At 25.8% G+C, this 24963-nt stretch overlaps 4 protein-coding genes across 6 annotated transcripts; 1 reads left to right on the forward strand and 3 right to left on the reverse strand.

The window, feature by feature from the left end:
* Positions 1-37: 37 nt before the first annotated feature.
* Positions 38-10877, forward strand: LOC122853052. Of its 3 annotated transcripts, none has more exons than XM_044153275.1 (15): positions 38-208; positions 1247-1564; positions 1636-1749; positions 1831-2280; positions 2414-6608; positions 6721-6787; positions 7144-7215; positions 7752-7935; positions 8019-8135; positions 8208-8384; positions 8474-8641; positions 9150-9236; positions 9337-9379; positions 9500-9612; positions 9708-10876. In XM_044153275.1, exons 2-15 carry the CDS (start codon positions 1415-1417, stop codon positions 9846-9848), a joined length of 6078 nt encoding a protein of 2025 aa, XP_044009210.1. In that variant the 5' UTR covers positions 38-208; positions 1247-1414; the 3' UTR covers positions 9849-10876. The 3 variants fall into 3 exon arrangements, with proteins under 3 accessions (XP_044009210.1, XP_044009211.1, XP_044009212.1); XM_044153276.1 differs by having other exon boundaries at positions 61-208; positions 1405-1564; XM_044153277.1 differs by lacking the exon at positions 7144-7215 and having other exon boundaries at positions 61-208; positions 9708-10877.
* A 2753-nt stretch (positions 10878-13630) lies between these two features.
* Positions 13631-15373, reverse strand: LOC122851074. The gene is made up of 7 exons (XM_044150124.1): positions 15358-15373; positions 15007-15270; positions 14775-14935; positions 14382-14710; positions 14217-14316; positions 13771-13926; positions 13631-13693 (listed from the first exon to the last, which is right to left on the reverse strand). The coding sequence occupies exons 1-7, from the start codon at positions 15371-15373 to the stop codon at positions 13631-13633; spliced, it is 1089 nt and encodes a 362-aa protein (XP_044006059.1).
* A 944-nt stretch (positions 15374-16317) lies between these two features.
* LOC122853053 (odorant receptor 13a-like) lies at positions 16318-23461 on the reverse strand. The gene is made up of 9 exons (XM_044153279.1): positions 23401-23461; positions 23135-23221; positions 17726-17896; positions 17484-17644; positions 17079-17407; positions 16902-17001; positions 16683-16799; positions 16449-16604; positions 16318-16374 (listed from the first exon to the last, which is right to left on the reverse strand). Exons 1-9 carry the CDS (start codon positions 23459-23461, stop codon positions 16318-16320), a joined length of 1239 nt encoding a protein of 412 aa, XP_044009214.1.
* On the reverse strand, positions 18776-20568 carry LOC122853054 (odorant receptor 13a-like). Its single transcript, XM_044153280.1, has 8 exons — positions 20532-20568; positions 20174-20431; positions 19945-20105; positions 19526-19866; positions 19361-19460; positions 19144-19260; positions 18911-19066; positions 18776-18838 (listed from the first exon to the last, which is right to left on the reverse strand). Exons 1-8 carry the CDS (start codon positions 20548-20550, stop codon positions 18776-18778), a joined length of 1215 nt encoding a protein of 404 aa, XP_044009215.1. The 5' UTR covers positions 20551-20568.
* Positions 23462-24963: the final 1502 nt, after the last annotated feature.

Consider the following 24963-nt stretch of genomic DNA (forward strand, 5'->3'; position numbering starts at 1 on the left):
TGTTGGTAGAATTGTTGTAACTTTTATTATTATCAATATTATTATTATTGTTATCAGTAATGGTGAAAAATTTATCCCAGTGAATGGTTAGAAACATCAAAAGTTTGTTAATAACAAGTAATTTGTTTACTCGGTCATTGTTTGTTATTGTTAATAAAAATAAAAATAAAAATAAACTTGATAATCATCATTGAAGATAATTCAAATAGTAAGTATCCATATAAAAGTTATTTAATTCATTTTAAAATTATTTTTCGGTATATGAAATATTTGAGAGAAAAAAAAAAGGATCGAAAAAACATCAACTTTGTGCTGTTTCGGCGTTTTATCAATTAATTTATTAGTAATTTAAAAAAAAAAAACAAATGATTTGATTCATAAATTATTTGAATTATTATTACGAGTAAGTTTATGAAATTTACGATTAAAAAAAATGATAGATTTTTTTTTTTTTTTAAATGGAGTACACTTGTCATTACATGATAATATATATATTTTTATTTCAAGTTAGCCATTGAAAATACAAACAACAATACATAGTCTGAATAATGAATGATACAAGAAAAACATTTGGCTTTTTGTTGAGCCCTTATTTATTTTGACTATCATTCATTTAGATTGAAAATAAAATATATTTATTTTATTTCAATCAAATCTCTACGCGTCCCCTTCCTCCATCACAATTATCATCAACTCCAACATTTTTTTTTTCTTCTTTTTTTTTTTTTTTGTTTTATAAATAACATACATGTAGTTTTGGTCCATGAGGCAATCAATTTATTCCAATATTTAAAATAAAAAATACTAAATATCCTAATGAAAGTTTTTTTTAAATTCCAGTACATTACAATGTTATATTTGTAAATTTATTGAACTGGCAAAAAAATAATTTATTATATACTTGATTATTTATTTATTTTTTTATATTTATAGTTTATATTTATTTGTATTTTGTGATTATTTTATTTAATTACAATAATATATTTGTTATTTAATTGACAATTACAAAATTTATATTTAACAAACAATGTGCACGTTCCTTTTATTTACAAAAGGTAATTTACTGCACATAAACAGTAAAAAAAAAAATATACATATTTAAATAAATAACATAAAAATACTTGAATACATTTTTCATTGATAAAAATAGTTTTTGAGTATTTTTTTTCTTTTTTGAATAATAATATTTTGACGTTTGGTGATGGCGAATATTTAGTAATAAGTATTTTCTCTGAATTCGAAATAGCGTAAAATTGGACACAAGACAAGGCCATTAAATGGTCTTTCGACATGAAAGTATTAATTTCCTGGTGCAAGGAAGTATTTAAAAATTAAAAAATAAATGAATATTTAAAAAAAAGTATCATAGTTTGAAATAAAAAAAAATATATACAAATTAAAAAGTCATTGAGCCATGCAAAATTGGAATCAATGGCAGCAGTTACCAACAGCCTCGGCCACTGGCTCACAAGTGCCACAACCACCATCAACACCAGGTTATCCAGCTGGAGGAGCGGATCCAATGACAACAATGCAAGCTTATATGCAATATTATAATCAACCAGTAAGTGTCCTTGATAATAATATAATTATTAACGAGGTGGTGCTATAATGATATTTAAAAAAAAATTACAGGCACCAAGTGGATATACAGCTGAACAGTGGACAGCCGCACAACAACAAAATTGGTTACAATGGCAACAGTGGCAACAACAGTATCAACAATGGCAAGCTCAGTATGGTTCAAAGGTAAATAAATTAATAACAAAGATACTTAAAAATCTATGAAAATTCGAAAAACTAATAAGTGTTAATTAAAATTATATTTAGTATCAAAATGCAATGAAACAATTGGAAGCAAATACAAGTGGAGTACCACCAGTACCAACAGCTCAACCACCACCACCATTACCAAAAGAGGATTCATCAATAAAACCTCCTTTACCACCTGATTCATCATCATATTCACAAAAATATGGAAATAATAGTAATTTACCATTACCACATCAAAATAATTTACCTTTATATCCTACAAAAACAACAAGTAATCCACCATTACCACCAGATCAACCACCACCACCACCTGGTAATCCACCAAATGATAATATTAGTGGTAATAAAAGAACAGCCAGTAATGATATTGTTACAAATAGTTCAAAAAAATCAAAAAATGAAGAAGAAGAACTTACTGAAGCTGAAAAAACATTTGATGAACAGTTTAAACAATGGGAAGAACAATTTAATAAATGGAAACAACAAAATGCTAATCATCCAGATAAGGTAAATTTTAATTTGACAATTTTTGTTGATAAACTTGAAAAAAAAAACAAAAAAAAAACATTGGTGATGATAATTTTACTATACTACAAAAAGATTGTATAAAAAAAAATATAAAATAACTTTTTTTTTTAAGGTTCAATACAAGCAGTATGAAGCAAAGTGGACATCATGGCGTGAAAAGTTAATTGAACGTAGAGAACAAATGAGAAAAAAACGTGAAGCACAAAGAGCTAAAGCTGAAGCAGAAAAGAAAAAAAATTTACAAGGTGGTGAAAATATATTAAATATTTTATCAACAACTGAGAATGCAGGTTTGTTAAATAATTTATTGGGTATTGGAAAAACTCTTGGATTAACTGGTAAGGAAGCAGAAAATAAACAATCAACACAGCAACAACAACAACAACAACCAGCAGCAACAACAACAACAACAACAACAACTGAAGCTAATATGCAAAATACACCGATGGGAATATCTGGTGTACCACCAACAATGACATCAGATATGAATCAACATGCATGGGCAGCACAACAATGGGCAGCACAATATAATATGGTTAATATGTCAATGCCAGCATATTCAACATTTCAAACACCAATGGTACCACCACCAATAGTACCACCATCAACTGGTATTCAACAAAATACAAATGTAGCTGATTTTAATCAACCACCACCACCAAATTTCACACAACCACCTCCTGGTTTTCCAGTTAATTCAATGTTTAATAATAATAATTCTGGATTACAAGATGTTAAAAATACACAAGATCAAAATAAACCACCGTATCAATCTGATAATGATTTTTCAAAATCATCATATCAAAAAGATACGTATGATCAATCTGATAATAGCAATAAATTTAACAATCAATTTGATTCAGATGATAGACGTCGTATGTCTTCGTCAAATGATAGATACAGAGGTAATAATGATTCATTTAATCGTGATGGTCCTGGTAGAATGGATAATGACTCAGGAAATAATAATAATAATAGAAACAACAACAACTTTTCAAATGATCGATATAATAATCAACGAGATAGATCACAAAATCGTGACTTTGGTGGTAATAATCGTGGTAATTTTGGTAATGATAATCGTAATGATTCATTTGATAATAGAGATAATTTTGGTGGTAATAGATCAATGAATGATGATCATTTTAATAGAAATGATAGAAATCGATTTGATGAACCAAGTCGTTTTGATGAACAAAATCGTTTTGGTGGTGATAGAAATGATAGAAATTTTAATCGTAATAGATCAAATGATCGTTTTGGTAATGATAATAATCGTTTTAATAATGATGATAATAATGATCGTTTTAATATGTCATCTGATAGATTTGGATCATCAGCAAATAAATTTGATTCTGGTAATTCAAATCAACAAGATCGATGGAATAAAGATAATTCAAATGTCAATCGTGGTTCTGGTAGGACAAGTAGATTTGAACAAAAACAACAAAATGATGATATTACACCAGAAATACAAAAATTAATGGAAAAAAGACGTGCTGCTGGTGATGTTTTTAAGCCATCATTTGGTAATTTTTCAACTGTTGATGAACCTAAAAATAATGCTGCTGGATCACTTGGTGAAACATTTAGAAAAATTGCTGGTGATCCACCATTTTTACCAAGAGAACGTCCTGATTTTGGTAGAAAATCACCAGGAAGACATTCTTTTGGACCTGGTTCTGATTCAAATAGATTTCGTGGTGGTGATGATGACTCACAAAGTCGTGATGTTGATTCATTTCGTTCATCTGGTCCTGGTAATTTTCGTTCATCTGATAATTTTTCTCATTCAAGTCCAATTGTTGATAATTCACGATCAAGAAGATCAAGAACTGATGATTTTCGTCCAGGTAATTTTGGTCGTGATATGGAACATCAAGATAGATTTCAAAGTAAAATTCCTCCTCTTGAAATACCACCATGGATGGATTCACAACTTATGCCCAGTTTATTGAGTGGAAAAAATTCTGAATTTGGTGGTTCTCAGCTATCTGAAAATACAAATAAATTTTCGGACAGAGATACTGATGATAGAAAAAATAAAAAAGATACAGATAAACTTACACCATCATTATTGGATTCTCAAAATATCATTCAGCCATTTGATGTGCCCAGAAAATCTGATGATTTGCCATTTATGGGTAAAAATGATCCAAAGCCTGAGGATTTAAATATGGAACCACCACCTGAATTACCAAATCTGGGTCCAATTAAACCACCACCTCTTCTTGCACGTGATGATAATATTCTACCATTTGATAATCGATCTCGTGACAGCTTAAACAATCGTCCAGGTCTTCTTGAAACTCCTTTTGGAAATCGTAGTATGCCACCAGTCGTCAGTCAAGGAACAAGAGAACTTGGTCCTGCATTTGAAGTTTTTAATACAAGAAATAATGATTTACCAGTTGGTAATTTTGGACCAAGAGATGCTGGACCAGGACGTGATTTACCTTTCAACTTTGGTGCTCGTGGTCCAGGAAGTTGTGGACCCCGTGATTTAGATGATTTTGGACCAAGAGGTCTTGATAATTTTGGCCCTGGTGGTCCTGACAATTTTGGCCCTCGTGGACCTGACAATTTCGGCCCTCGTGGCCCTGATAATTTTGGCCCTCGTGGTCCTGATAATTTTGGTCCTCGTGGACTCGATAATTTTGGACCTCGTGGTCCTGATGATTTTGGTCCATGTGGCCCTGATAACTTTGGACCTCGTGGCCCTGACAACTTTGGACCTCGTGGTCCTGATGATTTTGGTCCTCGTGGCCCCAACAATTTTGGACCTCGTGGTCCCGACAACTTTGGACCTTGTGGACCTGATGATTTTGGTTCTCGTGGCCCTGATAATTTTGGCCCTCGTGGACCTGATAACTTTGGCCCTCGTGGACCTGATAATTTTGGTCCTCGTGGCCCTGATAATTTTGGTCCCCGTGGACCTGACAATTTCGGACCTTGTGGCCCTGATGACTTTGGTCCTCGTGGTCCTGATAATTTTGGTCCCCGTGGACCTGATAACTTTGGACCACGCGGGCCTGATGATTTTGGCCCTCGTAATCTTGATAATTTTGGACCCCGTGGTCCTGATGATATTGGACCACGTGGAATTGATAATTTCCCACCTTTTGGTCCACGTGGACCTGACAATTTTAATCGACAAGAACCAAATAATTTTGGACCATGCGGACCTGATAATTTTGGTCCTCGTGATTTTCCTGATCGTCCTTTTGGACCTCCTGATGTCCACCCACTTCGTGGACCAGATGATTTACCATTAAATCGTGAATCAAATATGTCAAATAATACTCCAAATGGACCTCGAGGATCTATACCCTCACTTTTATCATTTAAAATTGAACCACCACCTATTTTGCCAGATGCATTGATTGATAATAACAGTATGGATAGACAACCCATGAGACCAAGAAGAGATGAACTTGATAGACCACCAATTGATATTAATCCGGTGGAAAAAAATGTAAGACCACCATTATTACCTGATCCACGAGATTTTCCAAGTCATATTGATCTTGATCGTGATATTGGTAGATCACCACTTTTGCCAAATCGTGGATGTGATGATAGAATGTTTAGACGACCAGATCAAAGTATTATATCAGGTAAACCACCAATTGATAATATTTTACCACCAATGGATTATCAAGATAATGAATTTTCAAGACGTCCAGATGGTCATAGACGAGAAGAACCAACGCGTAATTTTTGTGCTGGTAAACAATTTGATTATAATCATGGTGCTAGAGCTGAAGTACTTGATCATTATGTACCTTCAAAAGTCATTGATTATGGTCATGTTAGAATACCAACAATGCAAGATTATAGAATATTACCATCTCAATCATTTGATTATGCACATGGTACTATTAAACCAATTGTTCCTGAACATAAAATTTATCCAAAAATAGATTTTAATTATTGGCTTGATAATGAGCATAATGTTAATGAATATAATGAAGGAATGAGAATGTATCAAGCACGTAAAATAGCAATTATTGAAGAAAGAGCAAGAATGGCTGAATGGCAAGAAGAAAAACGACGTTATGAAGAAAAAATGCGTTATGATGAACTAAAAAGATATGATAATAGACCATCACCTTGGGAAAGAGAATCAAGAGATTCAAGAAGACGTCAAAGGAATGATGATTCTCGTGACTACAAAAGACATCAAGATTGGCGAGATTCTAGGAATCATGATTTTCCACGTGATAGATCAGAGGGTAGAGGAAGAGACAGATCAAGAGATAATGATTACAACAGAAATCGTGATGATAACTTTAAAAAAAATGAAGGTAATTGGTACATTTTAATTATTTTAAATTTATATTTCAATGACATTTGTAAATATAATACAATTAATTAACAAAGTAAAATTAAATATATTTTAATTTTTTTGTTAAACAGACAGGACACGTGATAAATCTGATAGAACAAGGCGAAATGCACTTGACTTTAACAAAGATGAAGAAAGGTAATAATAAAAAAAAAGAAAAAAAAAACATTAATAATATCAAAAAAAAAAACAAAAAAAAAGTAATTTTGTTGTAAAAAAAAAAAAAAAAAAAAAAAAAAAAAATTTACATTATTTTAAAATTTTAATTTTCTAGTTGTTGTGTATATCAAAATATTAAAAATTTCGAAAAATTTTTTTATTAAATTAAAAATTATAAAGCAGTTTAAATAAGAAAAGTATTTATTATTTTTTTCAAATTGAAAACAAAAAAAAAAAAAACAAAAAAAACCATTCAATTGTAATTTTTAAAATTATTATTAATTTTCCTTGTTTTTATTTTAAAATTATTTGAATGTGTATATCGGTTTTATTAGATCTCAAGGAAATATTGGCAGACAGGAAAATACAACAAAAACATCAATCGACACGTCTTCTCATGAATCCAGGTATTTTATCAATTTTACATCCAATGTGCACTCTTGAGAGTAAAATTTATTTGACAATACCCTTGCCCCCCATGCCCTCCATACGTTTTTTTTATTACTTGATAAAATTTATCATCATTATTATTCACAGAATTATTACATTGCAGCGCATTGCGCGCAAGTAAAAATTAAAAAAAACAAGTAATTCTTACTGTAATTTTTCTTCAAAGAAAAAATTGACATGATAATTATTTTAAGTCGATAAAATTAAATAATTTATTTTTCATAATTATAGTATAAGCAATTTTTTCAATTACTCATATTTTTTTTTCTTTTTTACATCCCAATTTTTGTGGTTGTATATGAAATTTTATGTTAAATTTTAAGAATAATTGTTAGGTGTTATATATTATTTAAAAAAAAAAAATAAATATATAAATTATTTATCCATTATGGAAAACAAAAACAAAAAAAAAAAACAAGACTTGAATATTTTTAAATTTTTTGTGTTTTAATTTTGATATATTTATAGTTAAATTTATTTGGTTTTGTTACAGTGATAAAAATGATAAAACTGTTGTCGAATCATCAAACACAATGGATGTCGTTAGACCGTCAAATTACACGATGGTTGAGGATTTACTTTGTTCACCTGGACGACAGAATAGACCACAAAAAATTGTGATTATTCTTCGAGGACCACCTGGAGGTGGAAAATCATTTATTGCTAAATTAATCAAGGTAATAATAAATACATATCAATAAATTTTTAATTCATAAATTAATTAATAATTTATTCTATAATAATTTCTTTCAATTTCAAGGATAAAGAAATGGAACAGGGTGGATCAGCACCAAGAATTCTTAGTCTTGATGATTATTTTTTGACAGAAAAAGACGTAGAGAGTAAAGATGACAATGGAAAAAAAATAATAAACAAGGTAAATTATTTGTATGGTTAATTTTTATTACGTATAAAGTATGTATTTAATTTTATTAATAATTTTTTCCAGGAAATGGTTTACGAGTATGAAGAAGCCATGGAATCAAGTTACATAACATCTTTGATAAAAGCATTTAAAAAAAATGTAACAGATGGATTTTTTAATTTTATTATTCTCGATAGCATCAACGAGAAAATATCAGATTACGAAGAAATGTGGAATTTTGCAAAGACAAAAGGTTTCAAGGTATGTATTTATCATTGATAATATTAAAAAATAATTATTATCTATTGTTTTTTGTTAATTATAAAAAATATAATTCATTTATTTTCAAGGTTTACGTTTGTGAAATGGAAATGGACAGTCAAATTTGCATTAAACGAAATATTCATGGACGCACAGATGAAGAAATAAATAGAATTGTTGATTATTTTGAACCAACACCAAATTATCATCAAAAATTGGATGTTACATCATTACTACAAGAACAAGCAATTCAAGATGTGTGTATTTTTAAATAGATTAAATTAACTTATTTGTGATTATCCATAATATTTGAATAATTTTTCTTTTTTTTTTTTTTTTTTAAATAATTTTTTAATCGAAGAAGAAAAAAAAAAAGAAATAACAAATATTTAAAATATACAAAAAAATATATATAAGTAATTCAATTAAAGATAAAATATTATTAATAATAATACATCAAATTATTAGGGGATTATTAAATCCCATGTTGTATCTTGATAAATAATACCATTGATATATCAATATTATAAATTAACAAGAACATGCAAATTGAAATATATAAAATTTGTTTTATCTGTATATTTATTGCATTGTGACAATAATTTATAATTTAGTTTTCAATTTTTTAATTTTCATTAATAATTAAATATTAATATTATTTATGGAGCTGAAGAGAAAAAAAATATATTAAGCGGGAAATTTACACATGTAATTTCTGGTTTTTTAATTATATATAAGTTCAGTCAGTGTAATATAAATTTTTAGGTTCATATGGAAGAGGCTGAAATTGAAAAAGACGAAGCTAAAACAAATGATGGAAATGACGATAGTCAAGATAATTTTGAAACATCTGTAAGTTTAATTAATAATACATTCAATTTATTATTTAAATAATATTTTTTATAATTTTATAAATAATTATGTTATTATATTTTTCATTTTTTATTTACAGATTGTTAGCAAATGGGAGATAATGGAGTCAGATAATAAATTAGGTAACATTAATTTACATTTTTTATATATTTTAATTTATCAACAATTAATTTACTCGTTGAGTTTGTTTTGTTTCTTTTTTTTTTTTTAAAAAAAAACGTAATTATATTATTAATTTTTAGATCGTTTGGACGGTTTGGCTAAACGTAAAAATGATACAATTCCACAAACAATGGAAGATTTTCTTCAAGTACCAGATTATTATAATTCTGAAAATACTTCTGGTAAAAGACGAGTGAGTTTTTCGATTGTTTATTTATTTAATAATTATTATTTTTTATAATAATAATTTGATGGAATTAATTATCGTTGTTTTTGATTATTTCATAGGTAAGATGGGCTGATTTAGAGGAAAAAAAAGAGCAAGAAAAAATGCGGGCTATGGGTTTTGTCATTGGACATACAAATTGGGATCGCATGATGGATCCTACTGGTGGCAGTAGTGCACTTACCAAGACCAAGTATATTTAAAATAACGCATGTTTTTTTTTTTTTTTTTTCTTTCTTTTATAATTTTTAATTGATCAAGGATGTTCGTTTTTTCTTTACGTTTATTTTCTATTTTTACATGATTGTCATGTATTATTATTTTAAATTAATTGTTCATCGTAAATGGTGTTTAAATATTAAGATTAAAGTATACAATAAATTGTTTTACAAAAACAAAATGAGATAATTTATTAATTTAATTAAATTCGAAGATAATTTTATTAAATTCGAAAAATATTATAATTATGATCAGTACGATCGCGCAAGCGCGTATTTTCGTAAGTCATAATAATTGTTCATCAGATATTTAGTAATTATTCATAATTAATTGTTCAATAATTAAATATATAATTTTTATATTTATAATTATATTTATTTCGCTTGGTTATTACGCAGGATTAAATTTATTATTTATTTTTATAATCGGAAATTTTAATTTGGATTATAAATCCAATTTTAAAATTATTGTTAAAAAAAATTATTAGTTTGTGGCATTGTGTGTAAGAAATTCCGTTTTCGAGGACAATTTACAAATTTTCATATATAAAACGCTTTTGTGTCTTATCGTGGATGAATTTTAATTAAAAAAAAAAATATAATATTCAGGGTCGCTCGGTTTTTTGTTGCAGTAAATATCGATGTAATAATTAAATTAATTCGATCATTAATAATTTTAGATAAATCAGATTAATTCCGTCGAAAATAATTAAATTTGCGTAAATAATATTCACCTCATTTAGAAAGTTCAGAATAGTTGTTGTCGAATTTCATCCTTCAATTCAAGAACTGCACTGCTGACTGTCTAAATATTTTCCAATGATTAACATCTGTCATCTTTATCCATTTGAGTTATTTTTTTATTTTCTATCTGTAACAACTTATTAAAGACATATTTCACAGTTATTACGCGAATAAGGGACTTCGAAATGGGCATTTTTGTATATGCAATTTGGGAAGCAGGATTAATATATTATATATTATCTTAATTTAATTAAATAAAACTTAAAATTAGCGATCGCAATATTAATATTATTCTTATTTTCTATACGAGTCTTACGAAATAATTATGCATTTTTTAAGCTGCAGCTTCACTCAATAAAATCATTCAAAATTAAATTCAATTAAAAACAATAAATAACACACACACTCGCAATAATCAACTCAACTTTTTTTCTTTTCATACAAACTCACACTCACTTAAAAATAAAATTATTATATTAATTAATTATTTACCAATTATTTACCAGTTATTTATCAAAGTATTTCCAATTTTTTGTTAAATTTTTTTCACAAAAATAATTTCTCCAGATTAAAATTTTTGAGAAAATTCATTTTGATAAATCATTTGTTAGTTTTTTTTTTAATCTATAGAAATTTTAATAAAGACATTTTAATTAATATGTGCTTATGTGCATTATTTTTTATTTGCATATTGTGCATATTCTTAATTTAAAAATCATAATGAAAATAATAATATTCGAGTGACACGATTCGCGATTATTTGTGAAACTTAAATTTATTTTACGATATCTTATAATTATGTTGCAAATTTAACAAGTGCAAATTTTTTTTTTTTTTTATTTTTTTTTTTTTCAACCACACAATTTCATTCATTAAATTTTTTTTTTTTTTTCCATCACATCACATCACTTTACATACGTTCACACCGTTTGTTTTTTTTTTTTTTTTTTTTATCACGAACTCACATTCACTTATTTTTAAAAAATTGTAATATATTTATATTACCAATATCCGGCTACCAAAAATAATTATCCATTTTTAAATAATCCATCATTATGATTAATTTCTTTCACAGAAATTTTGTTGTCTCTGGTACTTGTTACAAGTTTCAATATCAATTTCCATATTATATTTATTATTTTTGGCTGGATTTTATATATTTTTAATCTGAAATTTTTACTAAAAATAATTTTATTAAAATGTGCATAATGTGCATTTTTTTTTTTTTTTTAATTGCATATTGTGTATTCTTATATTATCTTAAATAACTAGTGATCGATATCGCCCGTATGTGAACATGAAATACAGACCAAAACGTAACAAAAAAATTTTCAAAGTTAATTTTTGAAAAATTTTCTCGAGCACTTTAATCTGTATTCTGTATTATTGCAAAAAAACAATAAACGGTTCGAGTGTATCTTAAGATTAATTAATCCGTTATCACGCCTTAGACGATTAATAAAAATAAAAACCCCGAAAATAAATAAAACTTATAACTTTCTCTTATAACGACGCAACACAAAATTTTCAAAGTCCCCAAAGAAAGACTTGAAAAAATATAAACGCACAGAGTGACAAGAGGTGTTATCGTCTCGAGCGTCGTGTTGCGTCTGAAGGTGATGGTCAAGCTCGAGGGGAACATTGGCAGAATATTGATTTTTTTATGATAAGAATAATGCACTTGTACCTTGTACCTTGTATGAGAGAGAGAAAAAGCGAGAGAGGAAAAAAAATATTGCTTCTTTGTGCACAATATAAGATAATGACCGGCTACAAATGTTTCACAAAAAAAATGAAATAAAATGAAATAGAAAATAAAAAGAAAAAAGAAGAGAAACATTTCCATGTTGGGGTGAATTTTTTTTTGCCATATAAGTGGATAATGACTGGGTATAGATAGACTGGTCATGTCTTGTTGGAAAAATAAAATGAAACAGAAAATAGAGAAAGAAATATATTTTACCGTACATAGGTCCTAGACCTTGTCGCCTTGTTGATAAATATTGTATCAATAAAAGGCGCCAGCATGTCGCCCATGACCATGGGGTTGCAATTGCATGTTGAGGTCGTTCGCCTTTTTTTTCTTTTTTTTTTCCATAAAGCTCAGGGGGTGCAACGAGTGGGTGATCTTTTACCACCCTCCATCGAGTCAACGATGGAAGGGATCAAAGCTCAACGAGTCAACGAGTCAACGAGCTTTGATCCCTTCCATCAAATAAATGTCTTACTGTTGTACATGCAGATATCCAATTGCTATGTTTGTGATCTTTAACACCCCACTTGTGGTGATGTCAATGGGCGGGTGTAACTTGTTGATAGGAGAATCAACTGGTTGTTAAGGGTGGTTGCTCGAGCCATGCCTCTAGCAACCAATCCTATCAATATACTTGTGCTTATATCATTTTATTCTATTGTCTTGCGCTGTATATTTGGACTTCTGACATCCTAACATCCCTACCACTTGATGGCTCTCGACTAGACACTTGTTTTTTTTTTTCTTTTTTTTTTCTTATGTAAGGTGCAGGAGTTTCTGTCCGATGCAGGAGTTTATGAACGCCTGTGTATTTCTCCATAAACCCCTCCACTTGTCTTTACAAATTAATATCAGAAAAACCGATGATTTTGGGACAGTACATACTAGATATATTTTTTTTTAAATTCAATCAAAAAAATTATGATTGACTCAGTTTAAAATTTTTTCAAAAAAATATTATTTTTACACGTTTAATTATGAAAATTTATTTGATAAATTTTTATTTTGTGTATTATTATTTTAAAAAAAATAAAATCAAAGATTTGCATTTATATAATTAACTACGAACGAAATTTTTTTTTTTTTTTCAAAATTAATTAAATAAATATTTTTTTTTTATCATGCTTTTACAAAAATAACATTAATTACTTTTTAAAATAATATAATAATAATAATAATAATTGTCATACGAAAAACTAATAACATCATTTTTCATTTAAAATATACAAAAATAAATTAATCTGTTGTTAAAAAAAAAAAAAAAAACGAATTAACTTTCTCCATTTTTCATAGCTAGTAATACAGACAAAAATCCAAGTGATGTTTTTATGACCTAAAAAAATGACAAAAAATTATTAAAATTAAATATTGGTTAAATTATTAATTAATAAATATTATAAATTTTCATACATCAAGAAATAAGGGATGCGACATTACTAAAAATTTACCAGCAGTTAATTTTAGTGATTTTTTTGCTCCACACATAACTATCGTAGTTATTTGTACATTTTTTACTGGTTGATTGTACCATTTGCTATAGTACATATAGTCACTAACTGCCTGGCTCTAATTAAAAAAATAAATAATTCATCAATCATTATCACCACTTTAAAATACCTATTTTTAAATTGACAGAAATAACTCGCCTCAGTAAGTAGACATTGTCCTACTGAGCAATAAAAATAGAAATGAATAAAAGTATAAATTGTATAAACAATTGAAAAACTAGTTTGAATAAAATTCAAATCTCCTTTTAACATTTTCTAAAATTAAAAAAAAAAGAAAATTAATATTAATTAATTGCATAAATAATATGTGAAAAAGTAATGTTTTTTTTTTCAATTTAAATGACTTGCCTCAACAAGTGCATAGCCTTGAAAACAAAAAGTAAAATACCACGTAATTAGTTGTAAAAGAAGTACAATATTACAACAATTTTCACATTTTTTAGCAAATCTAAATTAAATTAATAAAATAAATTATAAATATTACATTTTTAAATATGATATTTTAATTTTTACCGATTAAGTTGTATATGTTTTTTAACATTTTCAATGAGTTTCATTGTAATATCAATATTTTTTGAATACTCATTATCATAAAGTTTTTTAATACGTAATTGTATAATTTTTAATTGTGCACAAATATGAAGTACAATTATTATTATTAAAGTATCAAATGAAACATAGACAACAGCTCCAATTGCCGATGCGTACAATTGCAGTAACCATGTTACAATGAAATTTATTCTACTTGATGTATCATATAATAAAAATACAACCCATATCAAGTTGGTTGTTAAACGTGGATCTGGATCGATAATTTGTTTACTTTCAAGATTATACCATGTCTAAACAAAAATAAAATTACACATAAAAATAGTTAAATTTAATTTAGATAGCTTTTCCTCAAACCTGCACAATCGTAGCAAGAAGACAAGACAAATACGTTAAAATTGTTGAAGTTATTGATATATTATGTGACTTTATTGCACTTTCAATCATCAAATTTTTTTCATTTTTAGTCATTGAATTATTCCAATCACTCACCATTGAATCCAAAAATTTGACAAATACTAATATTATTAAAAATGACTTGAGCATTTAAAAAAAAATTATTTAAACGAAAGTATTTATAATATCTGACCTTCTTTTTTTAGATAAAGCACAGTGATTTTTAATACAGCCATAATAAATGTTATATTTGTTGTTGTACTATAAATAACAACGTCAATATTATCCCAATAAAATGACAAAGCCATGAAACGTGGTATAAGAACAATAAATATAATTAATAAACCATTTATTGGACCACGATATATTTGTAGTACACCTGAATTTTTTTTATCTGGCCAGACACCGACTAGATATTTTAAATTAAATTTTGCCCATTTACTGGCATATCCAAAATCTATTTATTTTTTTTTTTTCAACAAGTACAATATTAAATAAAAAAATAAAAAGAACGACTGATGTAAATAAGTTGATTGATATATACCTAAATTAGTTTTCATCGTTGTGAACATTTAAGAGTGTTAAAAAAATTTCTTCGTACGAACAAACTATTTATTAGCCTTAAAAAATGTATTTATATTTTTTTTTCTATGCTATAAGATAATTCAATAATCATATTGAATACATTTTCTCAAATTTTTGCTGGTTAATAATTGATGGAAGCCTGGTGGTGGTGGTGGTGGTGGTTATACAGTCGAATCACGCGCAGACTTTACAAGTTTAATCGTAGGCGTAGTTAGTTGATAACCATGGTGGATATTGCACCTCCATATACTTTACTCATTCGAAAAAAAAAATGGATAATTATAGGGAGGATCTTTGAGGAATATTATATTATTCAAATAAATTAACAAAATAATTTTATTAACAGTTGATTATTTGTTTATTAGTTATTCAAAAAAAAAAATCTTAATGCTAAAAGTCAGTGATATAATAGTCGAGTGATCCAAAATATAATTCTATATAAATAAAAAAGTGATATTTGATTAAGCTATGAAATTTAAAGTATTGTATTATTGTGGTGGAAAGTAATGATATAATACCATTCAGTGCATTATAGTTGGATGTACTTCCTCCATCGATGAACATTGCTCCACAATAAATTTAGTAATGGAAAAACTTTTTTATTACAATTTTAACTTGTCATCACATTTAATAATCGTCTAATTTTTTATTTAAATATTGTTGATTCTTTTGAAATAGATGAAAATATTATAAATTTCATTACAGCTGTCATTGAATATTTAATTAAAATTTTTACTACTTGATTTTTATTTTTCTTTAAGTTAACAATATATACATATTTGTGCTTTTTTTTTATTCAAATTAAATTCACTACTTTATTGAAAAAAAATTAAAATTTCTTTTTTTTTCTCTTCAAAGAACGATATTTTAATGACTACATGCAACATCATAATTAATACACACATAAAATGTGAAATAATTATTGATATTTAACAGCGAGTAGGACCGATAAATAAGAAAAAGATGTTTTGAGTACCTGTGAAATTAAAAAATACATATTATCAAAAATATTATTATTATATTAATACTTATAGAAATTTTTCAAAAAACCGTAAAGAATAGATAATATGATAAACTTGAATATTTAAACGTTGTTATTTTCAATGGTTCTAATGTGTTTTGAATAATAAACATAATCAAAAATTTTTCATTTTTTTTAAAATTGTACCATTGTGTTTCATAGGCCGCGTATCCAATGTTTATACTCTGAAAATAAAAAATAATATATTTTTCAAACTTATGAAAAATATTAATCTATATAAATTAATAACAATAATTAATTACTGCTTGTTCAAGAACTTCTCCTGAGTAACATAAAAAAAAAAAATGGCTTAAAGAATATAATCCATATAATATTGTCATTATCTGTTGAGATAATGTCATTTCACCTTTTACTAAACCCTGCAAAAAAAAAAAAAAAAAAATATATATATATATAGCTATATATATATATCTATGTTTATATTAATAAATAATGGTAATTATTATTCATTCGTGACATACACCAAGCAATAAATATCCTTGAGCTGTAAAATTCAGACAGCTTGATATTAATTGAATCAGTAGAATTTTATTGAAACATTTTTCTAATATTGTGGCAAACCTAAAATACATAATATTTGGATTGATTTTTTTTTTTTTTTTTTCAAATTAAATTATAACTTATAATTATTTCCAAACCTTATTAATTCTTGATGTCTTTTAACAACATATTTTAATTTTGTTATTATATTTTCGGAAATTTTTTTTTTCTCATTAATATTATGTATTATTTCTTGTAAAACTTTAAGTTGACCGATTAAATGAAACATTAAAAATACACAAAAACTATCAAATGCCCCATACATGATAGCACCAATTACAGAAGCATACCATTGGAGAATCCAATGTATGATAAATATTGTTCTGCTTGTATGAACATTGTATGGAACATAAGAAACCCACACAAGATCTATTGTTAATCGTGGATCAGGAGTATTTTTTTTATCAATTTCCATATTTGAATATTTCTAGATTTAAAAAATAAATATAAATTAATAAATAAACTGGTTTTATACATATGTATACAATGTAACAAGTTTATACCTGGGCCACTGTAGCCACTGTACAACCAGACCACACCATTAAAAATGTTGAAAATGACATATTTCTTGATATATTTGCATATTTTTTGATGATATGATAATATCCTGCTGCTACTGATCTGTTCCAATCATTTGAAATTTCATTAAACATCTTGACAAACACTAGTATAGTAAATAATACGCAAGTAAATTTCTACACCTTTATCAAATATACATTATAATTTTAAATATGATCTAATTTACCATCTTGGTAATACAAAATGACTGCAATTTTAAAAACTGAAATTATAAACATCAAATTTGTTGATGCACTATACACCAATCCATTTAAATTTTTTCTGAAAAAATATAACGCTACAAAACGTGGTATATAAACACATGTTATCATTAAAATAGCATTAATTATAACTTGACATAATTTAATCATTGATAGATTTTCATTTGGCCAAACTCCAACAATATCCAAATTTATTTTAATCCATTTATATGAATTTCGAAAATCTAGCGAATGTAAAAAATTAAATAACTTATTTCACAATCAAATATTTTTTTTTTTCATACAAAATTGAATGTACCATTTTTTTTATCCATCGATGCTTTCATAATGAGGGATAAAACAAAACTAAAGTTAGTATCCCTTGTCATATTTTTTTGTATTTATATTATTTTAAGAAATGTTGAAATTTTTTCTATGGTTAATATGATAATTTTATTCATAAAGATTCATAGAAAAAAAAAAAAAAAAAAAAAACTGTCATGCGGCAAGTCGTACTTTCCCCAAGTTGATCATTTATTATTAATCTCGTGAATTCTTTATGAGATGTATAGCCAAATATTGTATAGCTGTCATTTTTTTGTCATCAGTCAATCGGTAAATTTTTTTCTATCGCCACGCATGTATATAGTTTTAGAAAATGTTTAGCTATTTGAATATTTTTTGAATAGTTCACTTGTAAATTGACAATATTATATAGTGATGTCTTTGATCTTTGAAAACAAATTAAAAACTCCAAATAAATTTATATAATTTTTTCTTTTGGTTTTTCATGCTTTTAAATCTATATATATAAAATCAATATGAATATTATAATTTCAACTTCTTATCGGATTTAATCATGGAATTTATCATTCATGATAACAAAAAACATTTTGGTATACATATTTGTGTTTTTTTTTTTTTCAAATTTAATTCAATACTTTTTTCTACATACGTCATAGTGAATGATTTGATAAAATTATGAGTTGTGATTCTACTTGTGCTAATCAACTAATAAAATATTGAATACAATAATATTATGATTTGCTATCTTTCGCAGCAAGCAAAACTGATAAATAACTCAGTGATGTTCTTATAACCTGTAAAAATAAAACATTTCAACTTTTTAAATTAAAATTACTCTTGAAATAAATATTGAGAGTTTTACTCACAGTTATAAAAAGCTCGTATGATAGAATAGCAAATTTCCCAGTTGTTATTTTTAATGATCTCATTGAATTTAAAGTTACAAACATAAGTAATTTTCCCTCATTTGTTGATAAATCATACCACTCAGCTTCATAAGCTGCAAATCCGATTTTCATACTCTGTTGAATTATCATATTTTAAAAAAATGAAAAAATTATTTTTACTAGTTTGATTTATAAATAAAAATTTTAAAAACCGTTTGTATCAAACTTTCACCAGCATAGCACAAAAAATAAAAATGAACAACTGTGTATGTTGTATATGCAACAGCAAATTCTGTCTGAAAAAAAGTCATGTCACCCCTAATGAGTTTCTAAAAAATTAAATTTAAAAATAAATTATCTTAATTAATATTTATTTTCATCAAAAATCATTATTCAATATAGTTTTTAATTTGAATAATAATAACTTACACCAATCATCAAGTATCCTTGACTTGCAAATGTTAAACAACAAGTCAACAACTGAAGTAAAAGGACTTTATTAAAACATTTTTCCAAAGTTACTGAAAGTCTAACAAGTTTGCAAAATAAATATATTATATTGTTAAATAAATATTTATATGAAAAAATAATTACTGTATTAATTCATGGTGTCGTTTGACAATTTTTTTGAGCTTTGACTGTAAATTATTAGTATTATAATTTTTGCTTTTATATTTAAGATGAATATTACGAAGATCAATTTGCAATATTGTTAATTGACCAGTTAAATGTAGTATTAAAAAACAACAGTAACAATCAAATGCAACATATATTGTTGCACCAACAACTGATGCGTAAGCTTGTAATGTCCAATGCAATGCAAATATTATTTTTGTTGCATGTATATCATAAGGAAAATAGCTTACCCAAAACATATCCTCTGCAAGTCTTGGATGTCGTTCAACTGAATCATCAATTTCAATATTTGAATATCTCTATTGATCAAATAATTAAGCATCATAAATTAAAATAAACATGCTCGAAATTTAAAAATAAAAATTTAAAATAATTACCTGAGCTAGACAACCCATCACACATACAGTCCATGATATTAAAAGTGATAAAATTGATATATTTTTTGATATATTTGCATATTTTTCAACAACATGATAATTTGAATTTTCCAATGAATTATTCCATTCGCTCAAAATATCATCTAAAATTTTAGCTAAAACTAATTTTGTAAAAAAATTTATTAATTAGATTTAAATCAAATAAATATATATAAATTTTTATCAATACCTTTTTGATTTTTAAATATAACAAACATTTTTATAATTGATACAATATAAATTAAATTACCCGATGCATTAAATACAACACCATCAAGATAATTTTTAATATAATATAATGCTGAAAATCTTGGAATAAGAATAAGGGTAGTTATTAATACAGAATTTATAAAAGCACGAAATTGTCCAATATTTGATGAACTGCTTGGCCATGATCCAACTATATCAAAATTTAATTTTGTCCATCTGTATGAACTTTTTAAATTTGCTTAAATGGAAAAACAAAAACAAAAAACAATTGACAAGTATAATTTTAAAACAAAGATTTTAATTTTTATACATAGTAAAAGTACTTGATCAATTTTTACCAATATTATTTCTGGACATTGGTGCTGACAAAGTGATAGCTAATAAGAAACTGACACTCTCTATTATTATTTTTTTGTTATTGATTATTCTTACACAATTGTCGCATTTTTCTTTTTTTTTTTTTTCCCAACATTCTTAGTTTTTCGAATGAATTCATTATTTATTAAAAGCACATGGATAATATTTTTTTTTCTTTTTACGTTATCAAGGTATGTTATTATAGCTGCACTCGAGTTTTGCAGAAATTTTTTTTCCCTACTTGTTAATCATTCAAACAGACGTTACTTTGTATTTTGCATGAATTTTTTATTAACTGTTTGTCGTCGATTTTCTTTGCTCCGTCAAAATATAATTACATAAATATACACCACGTTCTGTGAAAGTTTCTTTTCCTACTCGTCAATAATTAATCATTCGTGACTATCTTTTTCCACGTTTGCATGAATTTTTTACTAACTGTTTACGTGGTCATTTTATTATTCTTTTTTTTTCTTTTTTGTCGAAACATAATTATACACATGCATTTGGTCTTGCAAACGTTGAATTTCGTGCTTGTTAATGATTCATCATTCAGACGAATGTATTTGTGTTTTTTATTATTATTTTTTCGATTGAGGGAGTAAGCTTCAGTCTATCATAATATACAAAACTTGCAGTTTGTCATTCTATTTCATTTACAACATTGTGTGTGATATACCAAACAAAAGTGAATTTTCAGCCTAGACTTATTTGCATGAAAATTATTGTTTATAATTTTTTAAATTAAGTGAGTTGGTAAAAAATATTTAAAAAAAATAATAATCCATACATTCGTTTTATGAATTTCTGTTTTAATTATGAATTTTTAAAGTTTTTTTATTTTTATATATTACTACAGTTGTGATTAATATAATATTATAAAAGTGATCAGTCGCTAAATTTATTTATCTTTTGCGGCAAGCAAGACTGATAAATATGAAAATGAAGTTTTGAGTACCTGTAATAAATTAAATTGATTAATATATTATATATTTTATTATGTTGTATAATACGTATATTTTTACCTTCAAAAAAAGTTCATATGAGAGACTTGAAAATTTGAATGTTGATATTTTCAATGGTTTCATTGAATTTTGGATGATAAACATAATTAAATATTTTTCTTTCTTTTTTAAATTATACCATGGAGTTTTATACGCAGCAATTCCAATGTTTTGGCTCTAAATAATATACATGTATATATAGTATTTTAAAATAATAATGAATTAGTTGGAAAAATTTAATCAATACCGTTTGAACAAGAAGTTCACCAGCGTAACATAAAAAAAACAAATGAGTTAGGGTATACAATACAAATGATATCGTAAATGCCGCTTGGAATAATGACAATTCACCTCTTATAAAATTCTAGAAAAAAATGAAATTTTTAAAAATTAATAATAACAAAAATTAATATACATCGATAACGTACACCAAGTAAAAAATATCCTTGAACGGAAACATTCAAACAGCTTCCCATCAATTGACTTAAAAGTACTTTATTGAAACAATTTTCTAATGTTTCTGTAAACCTAAAATTTATAAATTTTATATTTTTATTTTATTGTGAGTTGAGATGAAATATTACATTAATATATGTAGTTGTTTAAAACCTTATCAAGTCTCGATGTTTTTCAACAATTTTTATTAAAACCGGCAATAAATTATTTGAATTTTTATTATCAATTTTATCAATATTAATATTTTGTAATTTAATTTGTAAAATTTTCAGTTGTCCAGTTACATGAAGAATACAAAATATACAAAAACAATCAAATCCATCATAAATTAGTTCACCCATTAATGTTGCATAAAATTGTGCAATCCAATGTGTGATAAATATTGTTTTTGTTTTGTGAACATCGTACGGAATGTACGAAACCCAGACAAGATCAAGTGTTAAATGTGGGTCAGGATCATTTTTTTGATCAATTTCAATATTTGAATATTTCTTATATGAAAAAACAATTTATTTTTAAATGAACTTATATATTGTTTGAAAACAAATTGTATGTAAATTTATACCTGAGTAAATGAACTTAGTATAACAGCTGTCCATAATGTCCAAAATGAAAAAAATGATATATTTCTTGATATATTTGCATATTTTTTAACGACATTATAATATCCAGTTGCCACTGATTCATGCCAATCATTTATAATTTCGTTTAACAAACTCATAAATACTGTTGGTAAATAATAATCAAATTTAATATAATAATTTTATTTATTTTCAATTTAAAAAACTTTGAAGAAAGCACAAAATCGAAACTATTTACAAAAAAAATTATAGGGGAGTATAGCATCATCCTCCTGGAAGAGATTTTAAAAAAAAAATAAAAACACGTGAGGAAAAAAAAAAAATTGATGTTTCTATTTTGTGCTTTCTTTGGATTTTTTTTTGATTCCAGACCTTTTCTATAATATGAAAGCGCTGTAATTTTAAATAAATCAACTAAAAACAAAAAATTTATGGTAGCACTGTATACGGCTCCATCTAAATAATTTTTTAAATAATATAATGCTACAAAACGTGGTAGCACAACACATATCATTATCATAATAGCATTAATTATAACTTGACATTTTTTAATAATTGATGTATTTTCATTCGGCCATGCTCCAACTAGGCCCAAATTTATTTTTGTCCACTTATATGAATCTCGAAAATCTATTTAAAAAAAAAAAAATTATATATTTTTAATTTAAGATATAACATATATTAAAACTTGCTCTTCATTGACTCATTATTCAAATAAATTTTGACAAAAAAAAAAACAGTAAAATATATCATTTATGTTACTATGAAAAATATTTTTTTCGAACTGATAATTCAATGAATTGTTTCACCTTTGTCTTTATCCATTGAAGCCATTATAATAAAAGATAAAACAGTAATGTTAGTTTCCATCGATACTACATTTTTTTTTATTTTAACAAGTATTATTTTTTTTTTTTCTTTTCACATTGTATTATTTTTTTTTAACAAGTATTATTATTTTTTCCCTTATCAATCTATGAATAATAAACTTAATAATGATGTGGGAAAAATGATTATGCGCTGACTGTCCCTCTCTCCAACCGATAATATTTTATTCATGGCTTGAATTCTTTATCAAGTAGTGTAGCTCAGTGTTCGATCAGACATACAACTGTCAGTTTTGACGTGCAAAGTAAATGTTTATTATATTATTGATATTGTTATTATTATTATTTCTATTAGTTTGAGATCATTTTTCATACACCAGGTTTTGTGAAAGTTTCTTTTTTTACTCGTGAATGATTAATCATTCGTGACAACATATTGCCCACTTTCGCATGAATTTTGAGCGAGCTGCAGTCTATCATTAAACTTGCAGTTTGTCATTTTATTTCCTTTTCGATATTGTGTGTGATGCAAAACGTAGGTAAACTTTCAAATTATTTATGCGAGAGTTATTGTTTTTAATTTATCAAATAAAGTGGATGTGTGTAAAATACTTATGAAAATAAAAATGTGTACATGCATTTATTGTAGTAATTTAAATAATACACAAAAAAATTTCATGTTATATATTTCCAATTTTTTAATGTCAAATTTTTTTAAGCGTGTAGAATAATTAATTTTTCATTTCTTTGTTTTTTTTTTTCTTTAAATAATTACATTTTAATGACTATAGCCCCAGCCCGATTAATTAAAAATGTAAAACAATTATTGGTTTTTAACAGCAAGTAAAACCGATAAATAAGAAAATGATGTTTTGAGTACCTGTAAAATTAAAAAAAACATATTATCAAAACTATTATTATTATATTAATATTTAATAAAAATTTTTTTTTAAACCATTAAGAATAGATGATATGACAGACTTGAAAATTTAAACGTTGTTATTTTCAATGGTTCTAATGTATTTTGAATAATAAACATAATCAAATATTTTTCATTTTTTTTTAAATTATACCATGAAGTTTCATAGGCAGCGTATCCAACGTTTAAACTCTGTAAAATATTTATTTTTATTTTCAAACTTATAAAAAAATATCAATTTATCTAAATTAATAATGATAATTAATTACCGCTTGTTCAAGAGATTCTCCTGCGTAACATAAAAAAAATAAATGACTCAGCGAATATAATGCATATGATACTGTTAGTGCCTCTTGAATTAATGACATTTCACCTTTTATTGAACTCTGAAAAAAAAATATATACATATATTTATATTGATGAATAATAATTATTATTATGCATCGATAACATACACCAAGTAGCAAATATCCTTGAACTGAAAAATTCAAACAGCTAGATAATAATTGGATGAGTAATACCTTATTGATACATTTTTCTAATATTGCAGCAAATCTGTATGTAAAAATTTATAATATTTAATTTGTTTTTTTTAAATTAAATTATTTAGTTAGTATATTTACTAA

Source organism: Aphidius gifuensis, linkage group LG3 (assembly GCF_014905175.1).
Source record: "Aphidius gifuensis isolate YNYX2018 linkage group LG3, ASM1490517v1, whole genome shotgun sequence".
Lineage (NCBI taxonomy): Eukaryota > Metazoa > Arthropoda > Insecta > Hymenoptera > Braconidae > Aphidius > Aphidius gifuensis.